The following is a 25,772-nucleotide window of genomic DNA, read 5'->3' on the forward strand; positions in this document are numbered from 1 at the left end:
GATCACATGAAACCCAATTTGCACATTTCTCACGTAACATATTGAAAGCTTCAGATCATGGCAGCCAGGTAGATACAATATTTCTTGATTTCCAAAATGCATTTGCTGTGTACCACATCTATGCTTATTGTCAAAAGTGTGATCATATGGGGTATCAAGTGAAACTTGTGATTGTATTGAGGACTTTTTGGTAGGGAGGACACAGCATGTTGTCTTGAATGGAGAGTCATCATCAGATGTAGAAGTAATTTCGGGTGTGCCCCAGGGAAGTGTGTTGAAACCCTTTCTTTTCATGCTGTGTATTAATGAGCTTGTAGACAACATTAATAGTAAAATCAGGCATTTTGCAGATGATGCAGTCACCTGTAACAAAAAGCTACCTGAGAGAAGCTGCATAAATACTCAGTCAGATCTTTTTAGGACTTCATTCAGATCTTCATAAGATTTCAACATGGTGCAGAGATTGGCAACTTGCTCTAAATCTTCAGAAATTGTGCCCTTCACAGAATGAAAGAAGATAGTATGCTATGACTGTAATATCAATGAGTTGTTGGTGGAATAGGCCAACTCATACAAATACCTGGTGGAACACTGTGTAGGGGTATGAAATGGAATGATAGGGGTATGAAATGGAATGATCACATTGGTTCAGTTGTGGATAAAGCAGGTGGTAGTCTTGGGTTTATTGGTAGAATACTGGGAAAGTGCAATCAGTCTACAAAGGAGATTGCTTAGAAATCATTCATGTGACTGGTTCTAGGATATGCTCAACTGTGTGGGATCTGTACCACATACGACTAACAGGGGATATTGAGGATAAGATATACAGAGAAAGGCAGCACAAAGGGTCACAAGTTTGTGTAATCTGTGGGAGAGAGTCACAGAGATACTGAAGGAACTGAACTGGAAGACTCTGGAAGATAGACATCAACTATCCTCCTACGTATTGCTCACATAGGGATAATGAGGATAAGATAAGAATATTTACTGCATACACAAAGGCTTTCATACAATCATTCTTCCCCCACTCAATTCTAGGAGTATAGTACAACCGCCTACGTATTGCTCACATAGGGATGATGAGGATAAGATAAGAATATATACTGCATACACAAAGGCTTTCATACAATCATTTTTCCCACACTCAATATGTGAGTGGAACAGGAATAAATTCTAATAATAGATACAATGGGACGTAGCCTCTGTCGTGCACCTCACGGTGGTTTGCAGAGTATACATGTAGATGTAGGTACATTGCTATGTGTGGACACCATAGCCCCACAAATCCCCAGATCTCAAAAATTAATTTCGCCTGGAAATTTATGGCGACATTAAGTTTCAGTGTGAAGTTGACCATGTAAGAAGAGCTCCAGAACAGGATAGAGCAGAAGGGAATAAAATGTAACCTTAATTAAAGAAATATTGAAGTTACTGATATTCAAAGAGTGTTACTACACCACAACATTAACAAGAGAAAGTATTTTTAACATCATCAAAACAATCCACTTTTTGTCCATGAAGGATCTGTAAAGAAAGATGAAACATTAAATCATAAACAGCCAGTTTCTGTAATGGACAATATACTGCCCTTGTAGTGAAAATTAACATTTTTCTATCTTTAATTCCTAACTGAATTCATCAATTTTGAAGTTCATCATTAAAGTAGCTAATGAAGTAATCAGTTTTTTAATTAATCAGTGAAGTAATCATTTTCATAAGATCAACCAATAAAGCTCTGATAGACTGGACAGTAATAATCATTAATAAAATCTAACATCCTTGCCATCATCATAACCAAAGAGAAGTAATCATCCATACAGATAAATAAGTAATCAAAGTGACATCCACTATTGTTAGTAATTAATGGATTTGAAAAGAAAAGGCAGAGGGGGACAAATGTTATTTCAGTGACATGCAGTGCATAAAACAAATGCATGAATACATAAATACTGTACATCTTTGCAACATCCAAAAATAGTTTTTCTTTGCACTATTGTATCTCCTTTAATCACTACATTAATGGCTATTCTGCTTTTTTTACATATACATTGTTGTTGTTGTGGTCTTCAGTCCTGAGACTGGTTTGATGCAGGTCTCCATGCTACCCTATCCTGTGCAAGCTTCTTCATCTCCCAGTACTTACTGCAACCCACATCCTTCAAGGAAAACATTTCTGAAGAAGAGAAATTTGTGAACATCGAGTATAGATATAAGTGTCAGGAAGTCATTTCTGAAAGTATTTGTGTGGAGTGTAGCCCTGTATGGAAGTGAAACGTGGATGATAAATAGTTTGGACAAGAAGAGAATAGAAGCTTTCGAAATGTGGTGCTACAGAAGAATGCTGAAGATTAGATGAGTAGATCACATAACTAATGGCATATACATAACCAGCGCAATATATACTTCACACGGGATTCACAAAGGTAGCAATTGAAGACATTAAATCTGAAAATGAGTCCATGTATATGTTGTTTCATTTTATTTTATAGTCCATCTTGAGCACACATTTCTATTATACTTCACTATTACCAGTTTCAGCTACTGCCATCTTTAGAGTTATTACAAACAAAAACTGGGTGTAACCAACTAAGTTCAATTTGCTGACACCAATTCTATAAAAGGCCTGGTGCTACATATACCAGCCATACATACCATAAAACATTATGATGCAGGTATCAGCATCAAATGATACATGTAGGCACATAGTAAGTGCTGGAGATGCTCAGGATGTGTCTGGTATTTATATAAATAACTGAGGCCAGCAGGGGGCAGTATACCTGGGGTATGTGAGTAGCCAGTATCACAAATGTAATGGTTAAAATGCAGTATGCATAGTGATTAGTTAAAATTACTTCACGTGGCTAAATGAGCATTTGACAATAAAACATGTACTGACATACAATATGTGTAATTATATTCATACATAAAATACACATAAAAATTGCAAACAGTAATAATGTGAAACTCGTAGTCTGGCAAAGTGAAACATATAGTTCCCTTCAGTTAAAACTTCTGGGCTGAGAGACCGTAGTCAATGTATAAAATTTCCACCTAACATTTTGTCTCCATCTGCAGGAGACATCTTCTGAGGTTGTCCGGCTACTGCCACTGAGGCTCCAGGTACTCTCCCATTTATAGAGCACATAGAGGGCACCACCATTTGTCATGTGATGCCGATGGTATGCCTATCTTTTGGAAGGCATCACCATTCTCGATTAAGAGTAATCGATTGTCATTCTGCTGACGCAATGTTGACATCCATATTTCGTCTAACTTTAAAACTTCCTGTTTTCTATTAAAATTGTTATGGTGTTTGTGAATCTCTATTGCTTCTCTGTACATGCATGCATGATAATGGGATGTTCATGATAGAACACTTGTCTCATTAAAGTTAATTTCGTGGTTCCCATCTTGAAAAACATGCTCAACTAAGGCCGATTTTTCGATGTGTCCTAAGCGACAGTTTCTTTTTTGTTCAGCTAAGCGGGTGGTTACACTTCTTTTCGTTGTTCCAATATATACTTGTCCACAAGTACATGGAATTTTGTATACCCCAGGTGTTGCTAGGGGGTATAGGGGTATATATCACAACCCTCTATGTATCGCTCACACAGTAATCATGAGGATAATATTAGAATAATAACCGCATGCACAGAGGCATTTAAACAATCATTCTTCCCATGTTCCATATGTGAATGGAACATGTACAATGGGTACCCTCTGCCACGCACCTCACAGTGGTTTGTACTGTATAGATGCAGAGGTACATGTAGATTGCCACAGGGTATAGAATGATTTGTCATTCCAAATCCCTTATTTCCAATCATCCACTTGTGAGGGTACAGTGTTCTCACATAGCAATATATTTGCTGTATGAAGTCCATTGAGTGTGTTGTAGCCATGGCTATGCATATCAGTTAATCTTTGCTTGTTGACAATACATTGTACACCAGTTACTGTTGTGGTGCAAGTTAGTTGTAGATGGGCTCTTGGACAGGATGGAGTGAGCTACACTTGCATGGTGCATTTGTCGGTACTGCTCAATAGCCGTCTTCAAATCTTTTATAGCTTGTCCACACTGCGATCAGTCACTGCTAAAGTTTTAGTATGCAAGTGATCAGTAGAAAATTGTGGCATGTAGATTGAAATGCTGAATGTTATCAAATGTGTTTATGTTTGCTGAGTGCTTGTATAACTTATAATTCATGACCCTTAACAAATGATGTTCTGACTTGAAACAGTCATCATAGTATCCCTGGAGGAATTATTTAATGAGGTTAGCTGTACATTAAGTCTGATGGAAAAGTAAGGAGCGACTGCAACCTAATATACCATGCCTGGATTAATACCAACAGGGTTGTTATACATGGAGACCGATGACAAGGATGTCGCATCCGACACCAATCTTTGGATGCGGAGCCTGATTGTCAGTATGTACATATGGTGACTTAATTAGACATTTTTAGCAGCACCTCAACTTCCAAGCAATGTTGGACAGGAAAAGAATGATAGACTGAGAATAATCTCATAATTTTGATACAGCATTTACCACAGAAATCATGGAAACATGTGAACGTTTGATGATTTTGATGAGTTATTACAAGTTGTTGACCATTTAGAGGGGATCAGAGCAAAATTTGACTCATTGTGATCAACAGTTTCAACAAAATGGTGCACCACTGCAAGATAATTACAGACATCAATTGTGGGACTAACAACGTGACAATCAACAACGACGCAATGACACATGAGGATATACAAATTTGAGAAATTACTAGCATAATAATTACCAAATTCAAAACTATGAGAGGAGAGAAAATGATTTTGGTAGGCATAACCAGCAGACAGTAGATGATGGAAGAGTTCAAGATCATTCGCCACTCAGAGATCCGGATGAAAGACGTCAACACCACGTGTTAACTCCGTTACACTAGAAGCAGTTTCGGATAAGACCTCCCCCACAATGTCTGAATGATCTAATGGGTCAAACAGGAGAATACAAATGATTTAATGTGAAACTGAAGATATCAGTGCTAAAGTACTGAGAGACGATACACACGATGTAGAAGACCTGTTGAATCCAGTTATTGAACTTCATTTAAGTGGTCAGAAAAATTACAGGAGTTTTAGATTTTGGTAGTGATACTACAGCAATCTCTAAAAGTTTGTATAAACAGCTTCATGAAATGAAAAAGATACCTGTCTTCCCTGTCAATAGTGTGCATATCATTACAGCAACTGGGCAAAGAAGTCATGCTGTTACTGGACAGGCATCCATTAGATGCAAGATTTTAGACAGACATTTCAAAGTGGCTGTACTGATTCTTGATTCTTTGAGTGTGGATTGCATTTTTGGCAATGATTTACTGGCAGAAAGAAGATACAAGATTAATTATGAAAGAGGACGTTTAAGTATTTGTGATGGGGATGATGAAATGGAGGTTAATTTCACCAGTTTAGAAAGGAGAACATGTCCACAGGATTAGGAATTAAAGTGATTCAGAAGAAAACAGATGATTGAATTGAAGTGCCAGTATATATGAGAGATAATGTCGTCAGAAAAAAGCAAGAAGAAGTTTAAGATGTCATTTCAGAAATTCAGGAGAAAGTAGATGGCTCACTTCCTATCGAGAAGAATTACAAGAAGTTTGACATATGCATGCCAAAGTACTTTCAAGTAAACCAGAACTTATGAAGGGATGTAAATGTCATATTAAAGTGCAACCACATGAACCATTTGAAATGAAATCATATTTGATACCAGCAGCTAGAAGAGAGGCTGTAGGAGAGGGGATTAAATGCATGGTGAACAATGACATAATTGAGAGATCAGATAGTGAACATTGTAATTCAATACGTCCAATCATTAAGAAAGATGGAGTCATCAGGCTTGCGCTGGATGCTCGAGCTACGATCGGTTAGTAAGATATTAATGTCAGTGAATTTATGAATAGCTTGATTTATTTGTAAGTGCTATGAAGTGATATCTCGTGTGATAGTTTTTAAACTTAATTTGTTTAGGAATTATTACAATGTGAATGTACTTCAAGTTCACCATTGCTCTTATTTTGAGCTGTACTGTGTGCATTTCATGATTACATTTACTTTTGGTTGCAGTGCGATCTGTTAAAGTGAAGTGATCCTGCCACATTTCCTTTCTGTGTTTACAAGGTACTGCAACCTGGTGACAATATGTCACCACTACATCAGAACACGCAAGCTGCTGGCTCAAGGGAAGTAACCAATGTCACAACATGTGACATCCAACAGTTTACAAATTCTCCACTGAGCAGTGCATGGTGACATCCAGCCATGCTACATTACTGCCAAATCCACTTCTTGAAACTTAGTTAATAGATTAATAGACTTTCTCAGGATAATTAACATCTGTCATCAAGAGTCTGCCGTTTCAGTTCCTTCAGTTTCTCTGTGACACTCTCCCATGGATTAAACAAACCTGTGACTATTTGGGTTGCCCTTCTCTGTATACATTCAATATCCCCTATTAGTCCTATGTGGCATGGGTCCCACATGCAAGAACAGTATTCTAGGATGTGTTGCACGAGTGATTTGTAAGAAATCTCTTTTGTAGACTGATTTCCCTTTCCTAGTATTCTACCAATAAACCACTGTCTACCACCTGCTTTATCCACAACTGAACCTGTGTGGTCATTCCATTTCATATCCCTACAAAGTGACGTTTTTTAATTTTGTGAAGTGCACAGTTTTACATTTCTGAACATTTAAAGCAAGTTGCCAATCTCTGCACCATGTTGAAATCTTATCGAAGTGTGACTAAATATTTATACAGCTTCTCTCACACAGTGTTTCATTATATGTAACTGCATCACCCGCAAACAGCCGGATTTTACTGTTAATAACATCTGCAAGGTCATTAACATACAGCACGAAAAGCAAGGGTCCCAACACACTTCCCTAGAGCACACCTGAATTTGCTTCTACATTTAATGATTACTCTCCATCCAAGATAACATGCTGTGTCCTCCCTGCCAAAAAGTCCTCAATCCAGTCACAAATTTCACATGATACCCTATGTGATCGTACTTTTGGCTTCAATCATAGGTGTGATACTGAGTCAAATGCTTTTCAGAAATCAAGGAACACTGCATCTACCTGGTTGCCTTGATGCAGGGCTTGCAGTATGTTATCTGAGAAAAGTGCAAATTTGGTTTCACACAATCAATGTTTTCTAAAACCGTGTTGGTTGGCATGGAAAGCAAGAGTCCAAACATACTTTCCTGGAGCACACCCAATGTTGCTTCTGCATCTGACAATGACTGTCCATCCAAGATACATACTGTGTCCTCTCTACCAAAAAGTCCTCGATACAGTCACAAATTTCACTTTGCACCCCATACGATCATACTTTTGGCAGTAAGTGTAGGTGCAGTACTGAGTCAAATGCTTTCAGAAATCAAGAAACACTCCATCTACCTTCGATCCAAAGCTTTCAGTGCATCATCTGAAAAAAGTGCAAGTCGGGTTTGATGTGATTGACATTTTTGAAAATCGTGCTGGTTGGCATTGAAGAGGTCATTCTTTTCAAGATACCTCTTTATGTTGGAGCTCAGAATATGTTCTAAGATTCTACAACAAATCGATGTCAAAGATTCAGGGTGGTAGTTTTGTGAATCACTTCCACTACCCCTCTTGTAGACCGGTGTGACCTGTGCCTTTTTCCAAGAACTGGGCATGGTTTTTCTGTTTGAGGGATCTACAATAGAATATAGTGAGAAGAGGGGCTAACTCGGCTGAAAAATCAGTACAGAATCTGACAGGGATTCTATCAGGGCCTGGAGCTCTGTTCAGTTTTGACGATTTCTGCTGTTTCTCAACACCACTGACACTAACACTTATTTCATTCATCTCTTCAGTGGTACAAGGATTAAATTGGGCAAATATCATGGGTTTTCCATTGTAAAAGAACATTTGCAAATGGAGTTAAGCATTTCAGGTTTTGCTTTGCTTCCCTCAATTTCAGTTCCCATCTCATTTGCTAGGGGCTGGACACTAACTTCGGTGCCACTAACATCCTTTACGTATGACCAGATCTGACAAGGACAGTCCAACGGGAGGGTTTGGGATTGGCAGATGCCTGGAGAATATTACCTGTCATTGTGGGTAGTTCCAGCAGTAAAATACAGAGAAGGTGGTGTTTCAGGAGAGGAGTGTTTTTCTTTCTTAGTGTTTAGTCCCCATATTGCATTTAAGATAACACAAAAGGTGCTCAATTATGAACTCATTTTGCGGCTTTATGTATTGCGTACAGCAGAGGAACAGTTCAAAAATGATTATTGATCGTATCAGCATGACAGTGCACCCTGTTGTAAAGCAGTATCAATGTTATGCCTACCTTGATCCTGATCTGACCCAATGGAACACCTCTGAGATGAATAAGAAAAATGATTTCACTTCAGCCCCAGTGTCCAACATCCCTCCCTTCTATGGCTTAAGGTCTTGAGGACAAATGGGCTGCCATTCCCCCACAGAAATTTAGATATCTTATTCAATGTGTCCCCAGCAGAGTTCAAGGTGTCATAAAAGTAAAGGATGGAACACATCACATTTCAGTGTCAAATAATAGATGTCTGGAAACCTTTGCTCAGATAGTATACATCATGAAATGGTTTAAGATAAGATCAAGTTTTATGCAATTAAAGGTGTTACAATCAATTTACACAAGATCTGTCATTTAGCAAAGTCACTCGGTAGTAAGAGCATTTCATATTTACATGAAATGCTCAGCTGACCAAATTTATGTGTTCCAGTACAGTCCCCTCTCTGTCCTGTATGCAGCATGCAGTAGCCTGAACATTTTGAATGTTTGTGTGGTGCCTCTGAGGCCAGACTGTGAACTCGTTTCAGGCCGTGCAGATGCTGTGGGTCAATCTGATCATGGACACATTAGCGTCACTGGCACTCGCCACAGATATTCCCGCTGTGGAGCTTCTCAAAAGGAAGCCTTACGGGCGCACGAAGCCTCTCATTTCCCGACGTATGATGAAACAGATTGAATCCCAAGTGGTGTACCAGCTTTCAGTAACTCTTGCACTCCTTTTTGTAGGTAAGCAATCCATCTGGCTCTTGAAGCACTCAGTACTGCTTGTAGAGACTGTACCAGATGTCAAATTTCGTATCTTAAGTGTTTTGTAAGTTGTACTGTTTGTAAAAGTACTCCTTGAGTAGTTTTTTAGTAGAGTCTCATAGTACACAAAGTAGATTAGTATTCTGAAGTATTTCCTGTAGTTACTGTCATTCTGAATTTTCAGTCTTTTGATCAGTTTGATGATTCACTGCATCTTTTGGCTCAACTTGAGCTTTTGATACTGCTCGTCGACACTGAGTTGTGATATAGTGGTGTTGTACTGAGTGACATCGTACATGTACGTAGTGTCACTTTGTTTCATGTGGGGTTGTTAGTAGTGTTGGCTGTTGAAGGTATTGTGAATTGTGGTGGTGTTAACACATTATTAAATATAAAAGTTTAATGCATTAAACAGAAGGTGATAAGCTTGCATTCCTAATCATTCAGATTCTAAATATTATCTTTGGTTGTCCTAGTAGTGAACGTAAACAGTAAATACAATGACTGTGAACTTGAGAGTTCTTATGAATAGATCATCTTTTAACACTTTTTCTCAAATGTTAGCAAATGTGTGGTGTAATAAAGTCAATATTACTTGGTCAGTAATAATATTGATATCATTGAAATAAGAAAAACGTGAGTTTTAACAATGACAAAACATGTATATTTGTAGAAGTTCAACTACAAATGAAAACTGAATCCTTTAATTTTAAGTGTAAGGAAATCAATATTAATAACTGAAAATAATGGACCAAAGTGTACCAGAATTAGTTTAATTGGGGGGGGGGGGGGGGGGTGGAGGATGCAGTCCAGAGCAAAAGAATGAAGTAAATCTCCACCATGTGGGCCACCTTGGTGTGTACCATCTCACATCTAAGTTATATCGAGTGTAATTAGTTACCAAAATTTTGGCTTTCAGTATTGATTGGGGTTTTCAGTTGAGCTACATAGGTCTAAGTGATATTTATCTTAAATGTTTAATACTTCATTGCATCATGTTCATCTCCTTCTATTGATTTGTGTATTTTCAGGATTTTTTGATTGTTATTTTGGATTTTAATTTGTCCCCATTCAAAACCTCCAAGTTTCCACTATTGTCATGTTAGGTTCAATATTAGTTATATAGAATTTGTAAAATTATGTAATTGACTATTATATTTAAAAAAACAAATATGATGTAACTTACCAAACGAAAGCACTTGCATGTTGATAGACACACAAACAAACACAAACATACACACAAAATTCAAGCTTTCGCAACCAACGGTTGCTTCATCAGGAAAGAGGGAAGGAGAGGAAAAGACGAAAGGATGTGGGTTTTAAGGGAGAGGGTAAGGGGTCATTCCAATCCCGGGAGCGGAATGACTTACCTTAGGGGGAAAAAAGGACAGGTATATACACACACACACACACACACACACACACACACACACACACATATCCATCCGCACATACACAGACACAAGCAGACATTTGTAAAGGCAAAGAGTTTGGGCAGACATGTCATTTGAGGCGGAAGTATAGAGGCAAAGATGTTGTCGAATGACAGCTGAGGTATGAGCGGCGGCAACTTGAAATTAGCGGAGGTTGAGGCCTGGTGGGTAATAGGAAGAGAGGATATACTGAAGGGCAAGTTCCCATCTCCGGAGTTCTGACAGGTTGGTGTTATTGGGAAGTATCCAGATAACCCGGACGGTGTAACACTGTGCCAAGATGTGCTGGCTGTGCACCAAGGCATGTTTAGCCACAGGGTGATCTTCATTACCAACAAACACTGTCTGCCTGTGTCCATTCATGCGAATGGACAGTTTGTTGCTGGTCTTTCCCACATAGAAAGCTTCACAGTGTAGGCAGGTCAGTTGGTAAATCACGTGGGTGCTTTCACACGTGGCTCTGCCTTTGATCGTTTACACCTTCCGGGTTACAGGACTGGAGTAGGTGGTGGTGGGAGAGTGCATGGGACAGGTTTCACACCGGGGGCTGTTACAAGGGTAGGAGCCAGAGGGTAGGGAAGGTGGTTTGGGGATTTCATAGGGATGAACCAAGAGGTTACGAAGGTTAGGTGGACGGCGGGAAGACACTCTTGGTGGAGTGGGGAGGATTTCATGAAGGATGGATCTCATTTCAGGGCACGATTTGAGGAAGTCGTTTCCCTGCTGGAGAGCCACATTCAGAGTATGATCCAGTCCCGGAAAGTATCCTGTCACAAGTGGGGCACTTTTGGGGTTCTTCTGTCGGAGGTTCTGGGTTTGAGGGGATGAGGAAGAGGCTCTGGTAATTTGCTTCTGTACCAGGTCGGGAGGGTAGTTGTGGGATGCTAAAGTTGTTTTCAGGTTGTTGGTGTAATGGTTCAGGGATTCCGGACTGGAGCAGATTCGTTTGCCACGAAGTCCTAGGCTGTAGGGAAGGGACCATTTGATGTGGAATGGGTGGCAGCTGTCATATTTTTATGCCAAGCAAACTTGTGATTATGCTGTCTGGTTGCCATTTTGATTTTGTGTTTGTTTCGCTTCTTGGGGTTCACGATGACATTGGCGCTCGAAGTCAGTGGTTGGTATCAAAGTGTTCAGTTTGTTCTGTCTTTTACTATTCTTGTACTAATCTCCTCATCTCATTATAACTGGCATACACAACATCTTCTGCAATGGACCTTTCACATCTTACTCTTTATCCTTAACTACCATCTGCCCTTATATTGCCCATTCCAGTACCAAGTTATCTTATTCCTAGGTACAGTAACAGACATTGTAAAGCTACCGATCTGTTACTTTGTATCCTAAACCTCGTGGGTGTTTGTTGTCATGCATCTCCTTCAGCTATATAGTAGGTTTGTTCAAGGTAAATAAAGATATAAATGACACAACATTATACTTCTCTCACTTGCACATATTGCCTTAACTCTCCAATGGACAGCTTGTATGTGGTAATTTTAACAGTTAATATACCACAGCCAGCATTTCAATAACATAACCTTAACAGAGTTTTTCGCATGGTAACACAGATAATGAGCACAGTAACTTTACACTATAATTACTAAACACTGACTGACTGATAACATATTGTGACATAGATGTTCACATTTTGGCTATGTGGTGTGGACCCACTGTGGTTTTGTGCACAATACTTATTTACAGATGTGTATATTACAGAAAATTACAAAGTGCTAAAATACTGACCTACTCCATTTTAAATATAACATAGAAGACAGGAAAATCAAAAGGGAGATAGATACAATAGCCATTGAAGTAACTTTGTTTAAATACTAGCTGTACAACAAGAAAAAGGCAAAAATTATTAGTACTATTTTATTGAGGAGTAGTTGAATGTGTCCAAAGAGTCCAAGTTTTGATAAAGGGAAATTTCCTAATTTTAGTAGTTAATGAATTAACAAGTTATTTTTCTAAAAACATATATTGTTGGGAACAGAACTGTCTTCATTGGTAAAATTCTGCCATAGATTGCTTTCTTTGGCTTCGGCTATTCTTTTTAGCATAAGGATCATACTGAAGGTTGTGAGCTGTTGCAGTTTCAGCAAAGTAATAACACTGACTGCACTATTGTCACCCACAGATTTTACACTGTGTGTTGAAATATTGTGGTTGGATTCACTTCTGCCAGGTGAACCCATGCTGTATGTACAAAACAGCTAACACCAGTGTTTCATTTTGACAGTGTGCTGCCTCTGAACATTAAGCAGAAACAGAATGAACTATCCGAACAAACCGACTTCCTCTGTACAAGTGTGCTGGTGCGTCCCACTGACAGGAATGTCGTGCAGAAAATTAGTTTTCTGAGTTTGAAAGGGAACAGCTTTGCAACGATCTGTGCTGGGTGGATAGAAGTGTATACCAACAATACACCATCATATGGCTCAGTGGTTAGGTTTTGCAAGCATTTCCTCTGGAGCCAAATGTGTCTGAATGACAAAGAACAAAGTGACAGACTATCTCTCTGTAAGAAAATGGGAATCGTCAGAGATCTAGCATAACACAATCTAGACAATAGTGAAAAAAGTGAAAATCAGTCACAGATCAGTTTTCAACATGTGCCACAGCATTTTGAATTTGACAAAGGATACCACCTACTGCATTTAGCGACTTCTTGTGTCCATACGAATCGCATGCCAGACCTAGGTGGCAGTGAAAATTCTGTGGCTTGGTTCTAAAAGGGCCAGTGTCAATATTTGTCAAAACTGGTTTTATTGGTGTACAGCATATAGTTTCATGTGCTCTTCATAATGTTAAAATGGCCAATGTCTAAGCCACATCAGATGAGAGATACTGGAGTTTTAAGATGTAAGCCCAAAAGTGTTTTATCAAGTTTTCAATCAGCATAAAAGGGTCAGTCTTGGCTTTGGCCCTCCCTCTTATTTTACATTTGTTGTAAGAAGGGCCAATGTCGGCATTGGTCTTTTTTGGCTGACAGATGTTTTAAACAGTTGAAACAATGCTGTGACATTGGACTTAAATCTGGTGGGAATACACAATAATAAGAGTTGTTCCTTTAACAATTCCCCTAAACATTGTTAGTGAAGAGTCTAGACAGTCTTGGTGGGCACAAACATTGTGTTTCAGTGAGGCGATAAGGAAGAGCTTGAGGAACAAACTGCACCTGAATTATCACCACTGAAGTAGTCACTTTGCCTTGAAGATAAGTGTACTAAAATAAACTGGTATCAGGAGCATTTATCCCTAATTTTCCCAACAGAAGACCATAAATCAACTGGTATCCCTACTTAATGCCAATCTAAAACATTATCAACCACCTATTAAATTTATTTCATCTTTATTTTCTTTAAGGTCATCCCAGTACTAGTACAGAAGGAAATGTATACTCATCATTCTTCGCAGATGTGATTTCAAGTTCTGATGAAGATGTATTTGAAGATTCTGATGAATATGTTCCAAGTGGTGGCCAAAGTAGTGATGAAAGAAATGACGGAGGCAATATAGCTGTATGAAAGACAGTTAAAAGATCTTCAAGGATTGAAGAAATTGATCTAATTCAATAGCAGCTGGGCAATGAAACAACAAAGTTCAGTGGAAGGGGGAGGAAGAAATGTGATCCACAGGATTCATCCAGAATAAGAAAGTGAAACAAAAAATTAGGGGAGAAAAATCAGAGGAAAGAATTTAAAACTGGAGGAAAGGAATATGGGATGTCGAAAGGAAACGTTATACCTGCTAAAGTTCTGAAATCATTATGCAAGTGCAGGAAAAATGCGGAGGAAAAGTAAATGATGATAAAAGAGAGAAAATGTTCATAGAATATTACAAATTAACCCCAGAAGCTCAAAATCAGTTCATAGCTAATCATGTGTCTGAGGAAAAGAAACATGTGAAGCATTTAAGGAACAAACCTAAAAGCAGGTGAAAATATTCCAGGAAGTACTTCCTTTACAGTCCTTCTTTGCAGGCTAAGATAGAAGTATGTCAGAATATGTTCCTTAGTACAATTTCTTGAACACAAAAGAAGATAAGAATAATTGTGGAGAAGAGATGGGGCTCTGAAGGAGGAGTGTGCTCTGAAGATGGACGTGGTAAACTTTCTAACCATCCAAAAGTTCAATTTGACAACAGTGATTTAATAAAGGAACACATTAACATGTTTCCTTCCTATGAAATCCATTATTTTCAACCACATTCTTCTAAAAAATGTGTAACTCCGGACTTGAGTATTTCAGCAATGTGCTGGCTCTATCAAGAATTTTGCCAAACCAAAGATATGAAGCCAAAAAGTGAAGCGTGTTAGCAAAGAGTTTTTGTGACCTGTTTCAACCTAAGCTTCCACAACCCGTAGACTGACACTTGTGCAAAATATGTCAAATACATAATTTTACTCATGAATTGTACTGATGATGCTGAACATTGTAAGGTTGAAGTGGAACGACAGCAACATTTGGATTTAGCCCAGGCTGCTTACGATCAGAAAGACAGTGATAAAAAGAAAGATGAGCAGAATTCCAGTATAGTAACCCTGACCTTTGATTTGCAAAAATGGCTACTCACCCCTTTTCTATGCTGTGGTGTGGCATTTTACAAAAGACAACTTTGGACCTTCAACTTGACCATCTATGTAAAGAGACATACATAATGTTCTCCAGTATGTTACATTTGGAATGAAACAGTGGCAAGAAGAGGTGGCCAAGAAATAGCTTCTTATCTATATGATTATTTGAAGAAAGTCACCAATGAAATTGTTGAGGTACACTTGTAGATCAATTCGTGTACGAGACGAAACAGAAATATTTTTATTACCATCATGTTTCTGAGAGTAGTAGAAGAATCCATTATTCAGGGAAGACATTTGGAAATCAACCACAACTTTCTTGAAGCTGGACATACTCACTTGGAAGCTGACTCAATTCATGCAGCCACTGAGAAGACAAAGAAAACAACAACTGTTGAAGTAGAACAGCCAAGAGACTGGACCAAATTAATACGCATAGTTCCCCAAAAGCCACCCATAACTGCAATAGAGCTGGAACAAAAGGCCTTCTATGACTTTAAAGACTTGATAAGAAGTCACTATCTGCACAAGAAAATTAACACAGAAGGGAATCATATTGTTTTGAATAAGATAAAATGGATGTAGTATCATTCAGGTATGCCAGTAATTGTCTCCTACAAACACAGTTACGCCTCAGAAGAACCATTCAAGATGATAGAACTGAACAGAAAGAAAACTCAATGCTTGCCTATGCCGAAACTTGCACCTATTTGTGATGCCACCATAAGCATTTCAGAAAAGAAATTAAAGGACTTAAGGGGTCTCCTTCCATACATCAGGGTAAGCAGTCATCCATTCTACATGCAGTTCATCAATCACCTGAGAGCCAATGCAGTCAGATGAAAGAGATAAACAGATATCTTACAAAGGGGAGAATGAGGATGGTGATGATGATGGAAATGAGGGATATATTTTTCTCTCTCCTTATACAGTATCAACCATAGTGTATGCAAATTATTGGTCTGATATTAAGAAATGTGAATAAACAGTTTTTCCCCTGATTAGAAGATCAAACAGTGTTTTCATTATTTATGGTGATAAAATGTGATTTTTGGAAAATGTAACAGATGCTATCAGTTATTAAATTCTTGAGAAATGAATAAAGTGATTGAATTAATGAGTACAATGCAATGTCAAATAATTTAAGAGAGTTCATGGTGACAAACTGCCTATTGGCATCTGTCTCGGGTTCTTCAGCTGATGTTCATCCAGTGATTTTACTGACATTTCACCAGCACGAGTGGCTGGCATCATCAAAGCTTCATTCTCCATTGCTAGTGGTGAACTGGAGCCAAGCTCACGGCCGCAGACTATATGTACCTGGCGCACCAATGTCTGAGGGCTTCTCCGCGGTCATTTCCGGTGTGGTTTTCATCTTGCTACCTGCGACAGTCGTTCACTGCAGTACAGGAAGCCAGGATCCATTTACCTTAAGGCTTTCCTCTTTCTTGCTGAAACTGTTCGCATGTTTTTGTATTTCTACTGCTTCTCTGAACAAGGGCATGTGATAGTGCATCTCTACAGCCAGAACTTCCTGTTGTGACTTAGCACGACAGCCAAGTCACAATGAGAGGAAGCCGAAAGGCACGCGTTAAGCTCACGCAGATTGACGTGAGGTCTGGAACAGTTAAAAGGAAATGAGAACTTAGAAAATGGACGCAGTTGCTGTAATACTTAACTTTAATCCACATTTGTAGAACATCGCTCTTGTTGATACATGCTTCACAATATTAATTATCAAAGCTATGGCGCCTTGCTAGGTCGTAGCCAATGACTTAGCTGAAGGCTATGCTAACTATCTTCTCAGCAAATGAGAGAGTCTTCGTCAGTGTAGCATGGCTAGCAAAGTCGGCTGTACAACTGGGGCGAGTGCTAGTACGTCTCTCTAGACCTGCCGTATGGTGGCGCTCGGTCTGCAATTACTGACAATGGTGACACGCGGGTCCGACGTATACTAATAGACCGCGGCCGATTTAAAGGCTACCACCTAGCAAGTGTGGTGTCTGGCGGTGACACCACACTTCCGTGTTGGTGAATTTGATTACGTGGTAAGGCTCACTCAGTGTGTGCTCTGCCATGGCTGATTTCTCCACCTGCCCCAACCTGCATTGTCGCTTATGCTCTTTAATACTGATATTAATTGATCGTCCAGTTATTCTGATATAGACTTTTCCACATGTGCAGGGTGTACGGTATATTCCCGACATTGCAAGTGGGTCTCTTTTCTCGTTTTCCAATCGAAGATACTCTTTGATCTTCCTTGTCGGTTTGAAAATGGTCTTTACTCCATGTTTGCACAATATACGGCTGATTCTGTCCATCACTCTGGAAATGTATGGCAGAAAGGCTGTACCCAACATTTCTTTTTCTGATTCCTTACATCGCCGAGTGTTTGGCTCTGTTACACTTCTAATATAATTTGTCGAGTACCCATTGCTCCTAAGAACACTTTTCAGGTGATGCATTTCTCGTCTGAGGTGCTGTGGCATACATATTTGTCCTGTTTGTGTTACAAGTGTATTAATCGTGCCTCTTTTCTGGCTCGGGTGGTGGTTTGATAATTTGTGCAGGTATCAGTCCATGTATGTCAGTTTTTGATACACGCTGTGTCCCAGGTTTTTGCCGTCCCTTGTGACCAGCACATCTAGAAATGGCAGTTTCTTGTCCTCTTCTACTTCCATGGTAAATTTTATGTTGGCATTGAGGCTGTTCAAGTGTCTTAGGAAGTCACTAAGCTGTTCTTCACCATGGCTCCACATCACAAAAGTATCATCAACGTATCTGTACCACACCGTAGGTTTGCAGTCACCAAGTCCAGTGCCTGTGCTTCGAATTGTTCCATGACGAAGTTGGCCACCACTGGACTAAAAGGACTACCCATGGCGACGCCTTCCAGCTGTTCATAGAAATCGCCATTCCACATGAAATAGCTCTTGGTGAGACATGCATGGAAGAGCTTTTTGATGTCTTGCAGGAAAATGGCACTAATGTGCTCCAGAGCGTCACTGAGTGGCACTTTAGTAAACAACAAAACAACATCAAAGCTCACCAGGATGTCATTTGGTGCAAGTTTCAGTTTCTTGAGCTTCTCAATGAAATGTCCTGAGTCCTTTATGTATGTGTCGGTCTTCCCCACATGTGGCTGGAGCAGAGGGGCCAAATGTTTTGCCAGTTTATATGTCGGTGAGCCAGGAGTGCTAACAATCGGTCTCAGTGAAACATTGTTCTTATGGATCTTGGGTAATCCATACAGCCTTTTAGAACCAAGCCACAGAATTTTGCAACTTTATCAGGCAAATCCAGTTTACTTCTTTTTCAGCCTAATCGACATGGGTGAGTGCTGCACGTATCACAGTGATGCCAAGACAGAGAAGCAAAGTGACCACTGAAAACATATGCTTTAACCATGATCAAAAAAAGGGAAAGACTCACCATGTTGAGCAACACAGTTTTTGAAACTGCCTCTGTTTGGTGGTAACAGATATAACTACAAGGGAAAAACTATCACAAGAGGATAGTACTGCACCCCAGAAAAGTTCATGACATGAATGAGTCCAGTCAAATAGCAGATATACCTTGCAAAAGGTGGGGTAGAAGAGTTTATTTTTTCAACTCGTTCATATGGTTGGAAAGTTTAGAAAACCGAGTTTTGCCAACAAAATTTCGCTTGGGAAAACTTTCTGCAGTCAAAAAACTTGGAAAATGTCGGCCTTTTTTCAGTTTTTTCAAAATATCTCAGTTTTTTTTCCTCTTATGGCTTTAACGTCTATTTTCTTTTTTAAAGAGCACAAAATTCTCTACAAATTTGATTCTTACCATTTTTTCTACTCCCAATATCTAAGACACTAAAGTGCCTCAAAAAATACCAATTTTTCAAATTTTGAGCATAGTGGCAAGATGCCTTATTTTTGAACACTATTTTTTCAGTTTCTGTTTGTGTAGTATAAGCACATTACACATCATGTTATATGTTGGAATTTACCACCTCACTTTCAGGTATTCAATTTCTCTGTATGCAACATGAAGATTGCTGGGCACTCAACTATTGTGATTCTTACATCACTACCTGAAGTTCACTATGGGCCACCTCAGCCCTGGTATTTGTAAAACTATAAATATAAAAATTACATCATTAAGAGACAGACACACACACACACACACACACACACACACACACACACACCACACACACACACACACACACACACACACACACACGCATACACACGCACACAAAATAAATTGTCTCAGGAAACTGAACTATTATTAGCTGCAATAGGGAACCTAATTAGGTAGGTAATTATTCTTGTGTATAAAAACCACACAGTTGACATTAAAAATAAGCAGCTTTATTACAATTAAAATGCATTGTCAGTTACTAAAAAATGTTGACAGTTCTGGGTGTGTAATACTTGTAATATCGCACTTTAGCGCACTTGAGACAGATATGAGCATCACTTCCAATGTTTTGATGAGCCAGGTTCCTCAGTGTCATCAGAAATACCTTGAGTTACAGATTCAGGGTCTGTACATACAGTTGATCCTAGATTGACGTCTTCTTTAAACAGTGAGTCAGCCTCAGCAAGTTCGTTGATTTCGTCAGTGGTTTCCTCAACGTCCTCCATAACATCTTCTTCACTGTCTTCATATAAAAATTTTGGCACGTTTTCACAGTTGACCCCAATGCATTTCTTGCAAATTGAAGAACATTTCAAACCTGCTTTTCTGCAGGAGCATACTCCGCCACAGTTCAGCTTGCATGAGTATGAAACAATGTGAAGAAGTGCTTCAGGTGATGGATCTTGACTCATTATAATGGGTATTGGACTGTGATCACTGTGATTCCAGCCCCATTTCTCAGGAGGTTTCCAGTTTCCCATCCAACTTTGGATTTGTTGGTAAGTCCGCAATGAATGATGTTGTGCAGCATCTTGTGTAGATGGCAACCGTGCAAGATTCAGTTTGCTTTTTGTGGCAGACTTGGCAAATAACTGGTACCACAAATGGTCTAGTGTGTGGGAACTGCTGACACCTCCACTATACAATGCAATAGTAACCTGTTCTCCTGCTGTTATTATTTATTCGTGGGTAGCATGTGGTTTATTGAACGTGCAAAGCGCTGAGGTTAGGTGTTCATTTTTCGCAACAATATTGCAGCACTTAATTTTTCCTTGACCAAAAAAAAGCGGATGTTGAATCACATCCACTAAAGGCATGAGTGAACAGAATATATTCACTGTCAAACTTGTAAGATGCAGTGGAAAACCACTTGTCTTCTGCATTTCCTCTTCCTGGCTTTAAGAAAAATAAGTTTTCAATGCCTTGCCCCAAACCGGTCATGAGCACAAGGAAGGTCAACATCTTCTCCTACAATGACAACACTTCCAAAATCTTTGGTTCTTGAAATGGCAGATATTACAATCATAACATCAGCATCTTCTTGTGCCTGGTGCACTTCAGTGCTACACTCCAGAAATTCCTTTTTAAGAAGTGTGATCAAACACATCTTGTTTTGTTCATTGTACAAGAACTTGTCCTTAGGGACTTGGTTCACCATCTCTGATTCAACCACAACGTCAACCAAAGAATGTTTTTTGGACCTACAAATCCTCTCAGCACTCTTTGTGCTACATTTGTCTCCCTCACATGGATACCCATCAAATACAATAGCAAATTGAAATCCAAAATGACGTTGCAGGTAAGAAACATAGCTTTGGGCTATCGACTTGAAGCAAACATTTCAAGTCCAAGTCACTTTGTGGATAAGCTACCCTCCATCAATGTCAAAAATTTACTCGGTCCACCTGACTTCACATCTTCCACTGGAATGAAGGCATTGTAGAATGAAGATTTTGTTCCTTTTCGCATGCCTTTTTCTGAGAAAAGGGAATTGGGTAAGGAGCAAGATCATACTTCAGAAAGGCTTTTACATCTTCTTCACTTTGTTTCATTAAACAAATCCTTTTGAAAAGAGTTAAAGGATCAACAGGAGTAATTTTAGTGCTCCCAGCTTTTACAGAATTGAATGCAGAAAGGAGAGTCACAACTTTATCTTTTCTACGGAACTTTACATCGTGGAAATTGTCACCAACTATTCTGTTCATGCCTTTTTCCCCCTCTTCGTGACACATATGACAATTAACATCCTCCGTTCCAACAGTGCCACTGCTGATAGACATTGTAAAATCACTTTTAGGGAAGGGAGGGTGCACTGAAAACCAATAACGCAGCCTACGCAAGTCTATGCCATCTCATTCGATGTGACAACTCCTTGCATCTACATGCTGTTCTGATGTTACTGCGCTCACTTCACGATACGATTGAATTTCTTCACAAATGTTCTGCATGTGAATCATACTCAATGTCCATCTGGTTAATACACTAGCCGTAATTCCTCGGCCAGAAGTAATTCCTCCAGAACTCTTCATGGTTCTCATCAATGTTTGTTCTATAGTCATGTCAGAAGGAACCTCTGACCAATACTTTTCTGATCGCTAGATTGTAAAATGTCCTTTCGTTGTGAACTTCTCATATTCTGATAAATCCATTTTTTCCTCAAGTCTCAACATATCCTGTAAGTAGAGGTGGCCACTTTTAGCGTACATAAAATGTCCAGCTGAATTGAAGTAGGGAAGCATTTTTTGCACGCTTTCAAGATGAAGTTTCCAATTGCCTGATCGATCCGCTTCAATAACTTGTTTAATGAGAGTGACCATCTTGTAGTACTGAACCCATAATTTTGCTGTGGGTCCCTTACTTTCAATTATTTTCAGTGCAGTTACAATTTTTTTTATGACTTTTTCCCTGAGAACACTGTATCCTGGCCAACTGACAGTTCTGACTCACCACAAGGAGAAGACATGTCATTCAATGTCTCATGTTCATCTTCTGTTAGCTCAATGTGATCCCACACTTGACAGGCCAAAGCAAGGTGACACAATAAATGCGCTCGCACAGCCCTGGCATATGCATGTCCTGACAAAATCTTTGCAATGCTGCTTTCAGAGAATATTACACCAAATAAGTCCTTTAATCCACTTCCACCCATGATCAGACCAATACATCCCATGAACGACATAAGGAAATGGAAACCTCCAAGTCAGACCTCCACATTATGAAATTCAGGAAGGTCAATCTCCACAATATCCCTTGCCTTCCAATATAGAGGCTGATCAAATGTGACAAAGCATGTAGTCTGATTATGTCTTTTACATGTCTCTCTAGCTATCATCAGAGCAGTATATATGGTGTCATAATGGGTTGGTGATGAATTAAGAAATGGAAGACACTTTATTTTAGAATGTTCATATTCTTTGCCTGCCATCAAGTGTTCCATGTAACCATTCCATCCTGAAACAACTGCATTCTGAGACCATTTACAATATAACCACATAATTTCCGCTGTTGAGATGACGATCTCACCTTTTGCAGGAGCAATTATGTCCAAATCTTCAATTTTTATAGCCTTCAGCCCTCCAACTTGTGTTCTGTGGAATGTCTGTATGTCATTTTTTCCAGCTTCACTAACAAGTTGAGCTGAGGGACGATCATTCAACTTTTCAATATTTTTCTGAGGAAGCAATGCATCATGAGGAGTAACACACATTATACCTCCAATTGCATGAAAAGTACCAGTTCCATCTAGGGTGTTTACATTTAAATCTGCATTATCAAACGCAAATTGGCAAAATGCATCACTTCATTGTCTTTTGTTGTCAAGCTGAAGGATTGAAGACACTTCCAATAGGGCAGCTTCCGTATAAGATGCTGCAAAGCCAAGGGAAGACAAAACCTGGATCAGATGTTTTGATCCAAACTTCCGGTACAAGTATGCACTAATAGCAGTCAAAAGTGATGAAATAAATGAACGTAGCCTCACAGCACTTATGAGTGGATGAGCAAGAGAAACACATATTTTCCCCCATTTTCTGGGAGACCGCTTGTGTTTCAAAATTATAGTTTCCAAGACCAATCTTATAGATTCTGGTATGACAGACTCTACATCACATAAAAAATTATCAGAGGGAGGGTACTGTTTTACATCGTACACTACTGATCTTGTATCGTCTGATATGACATTTGCAGCTGCTTTGAGGATTCGTAGTCTTTCTTGCTGAGGATCTGAATTTCTTTTGGTGTACCAATTTTCACTGAATAGTTGGTGCCCAACATTCTTGAAACATACGACTGCTGGCTTTGAAGCTGTTTCAGTTATCATCACATTGTGACCATATTTCTGGAAAAGGCGAGCCTTGACAGTTCCAATATGATGATGAGGTGATGTGGGTATTTGCTCTAACAGATCATTCATAGAAAACTGACATTCTTCCGTATTGGTTTCCAGGTAGGCAAGCAGGTCGGTAACCTCGTTTCTGTCCAGTAGCTGAAACACGGTGAAAGCAAAATCCGTGGTACCACCCATCTGCAGCAACCAAATTATTTACATTTTGAATCCACTCTATAACTTGTTGACCAAATTCATCACCATGTCGTTTAGCCTGTTCTAATACTGTCGATTGCACTTCCAATTTCATTACTTTGTATACAAAATTTCGTTTGGCATTTGGCAATCTTAACTGCTTGGTTAAAAAGTCATCAGAATTCCCTTTTGCACATAAGAAGCATTTCTCTTTGAAATTGAACTGACCTTTTTCCTGCAACCGACGTAGCATGCCTGTTGGTTCCTGGGGATGTCAAAGGCTAGCTGCTATCATTCTCTCATTAACGTACTTCTTGTAGCATGCTTCATGCACCATCACTTCACTGAGCATTTTCAAAAAACGGATGTGAGCAGACTCCCTGCATTTAGCACTACAATCGATAACTGTACTCAGTCCTTTCTTTTTCACATTGCGTCCACCACTCACCACAGTTTTTTTGCAAATGAAACACAAATCCATGTCAGACATACTCATTTTCAGCACCACAACATATACTGAATGGAAGCGACTCCCGACTGTAGGACCCTTATTGTTGTGTGCTAATAGCTGTCAGTGCACTGTGAACAATCACCAGAGATAATCACCTTCCGCCCGCCAAAGAATAAATACACTTTTGTCTGCTAAAGAACAATTCCTACATACTTTTTCTTATAACTGATCATTAACGTCAACCAACTGTAGAAAATGTACGGCACCTGCATGCAATTGTATTACCTATTGTAACACAAATAAACTTCACGCAATCCTACGTGAATGTGTTCGTAGATATTGAATATGATGCTGTTTGTCCTGCCCTGCAGCAGAGTGAGGTGGTAAATTCCAACATATAACATGATGTATAATGTATTTATACTACACAAACAGAAACAGAAAAAATAGTGTTCAAAAATAAGGTATCTTGCCACTACGCTCAAAATTTGAAAAATTGGTATTTTTTGAGGCGCTGTAGCGTCTTAGATACTGGGAGTAGAAAAAAAATGGTAAGAATAAAATTTGTAGAGAATTTTGTGCTCTTTAAAAAATAAAATAGATGTCAAAGTGATAGGAGCAAATGAAACTGAGATATTTTGAAAAAACTGAAAAAAGTCCAAAATTTTGGAAGTTTTTTGACTGCAGAAAGTTTTCCCAGTAGAAATTTTGCTGGCAAAACTTGGTTTTCTAACCTTTCTAACAATATGAACGAGTTAAAAAAATAAAATCTTCTACCCCACCTTTTGCAAGGTACAGGCTTTTTTTCTGACAGTTTCACTGGACTAAATTGTGAATTTTTAAAGTTTGATACCTTCTGCAGACAGGCAGTAGAGGTCAGCCTGGCCATTGTTCTAATCAAGTATGCCACTGGACGGTATTGCTGACACTGTGATAAAACAATCCACACAGATGGGGGTTTGCAACAGTAGTCATCAGTCATGCACACAGTGTGACCAAGAGTGAAGTAATATTTGCTAACTTGGACACTTTGTGTGCTAATGAGAAACTCAGATGTTGCAAATTTAACTGTGCCTAAAAACATGAGCTCTCTGCGAGTGAGGTAGCAAAAGCTGACAGGACACCTACTTGTCACCCTCCAGACAACTTCATCAGAAGCGTGGCTATAAGGGTATAAACAATTCAGCTTAGGGGCTCAAAGTATTCATTCATGCTGCCAATCTGTCTGCATCTCAAACTGGAGAGAATGATAGGCTTTTGAGTTTCAGAGAAACTATGATGTAGATTAGCTGACTGCCTGCCTGCTGACTGACTCGTAGAGTTCCAGCAAGGTGTGCCTACTTGTGGCATAGCAGCTGCAGGACTTGATAAACTTAACTGATACAGGGAGCTGTTGTGCAGCCAGCATCAGTCCTCTGAAGGACTACAGCCAAAAAACTGCAAGCTGTCTATGATCCGGCTGGAGGAGGCACACCCTCACAGCCTCCTAACCACCTAGACGCCATCGTCCCGGTCGATCCCTGGAGGGAGGGGGGGACTGGGCATTGCTGCTTGCTGCTTGCTGCTCAACAACAGACATCTGGTGTCAGCTGCTGCACCAGAGTGCACAACATGGGGATGTGAGTAAGCCCAGGGGTGCAAATTGGCAAGACTCTGAATGATGTGGCTGGGCCACACTCATTCTTAACCACAGGTAGCACATACAGCTTTACCTGCCATTGGACTGCTTGGCATCATCACAGCTGCCCCACCTGACAATAGTACTACTGTTCAACTGTACACTGAAA

At 39.4% G+C, this 25,772-nt stretch overlaps 1 protein-coding gene across 1 annotated transcript in view; it reads left to right on the top strand.

The window, feature by feature from the left end:
• The window catches only part of LOC124553251 (plasma membrane calcium-transporting ATPase 2-like), a 631,526-nt gene that overhangs the window by 509,328 nt on the left and 96,426 nt on the right, over nucleotides 1–25,772 (top strand). Inside the window, exon 15 of the mRNA XM_047127138.1 lies at nucleotides 8,887–9,085. Coding sequence (XP_046983094.1) covers nucleotides 8,887–9,085 — 199 coding nt within the window. The remainder of the gene's footprint in view (nucleotides 1–8,886; nucleotides 9,086–25,772) is intronic.

Source organism: Schistocerca americana, chromosome 11 (assembly GCF_021461395.2).
Source record: "Schistocerca americana isolate TAMUIC-IGC-003095 chromosome 11, iqSchAmer2.1, whole genome shotgun sequence".
NCBI classification, from domain to species: Eukaryota; Metazoa; Arthropoda; class Insecta; order Orthoptera; family Acrididae; genus Schistocerca; species Schistocerca americana.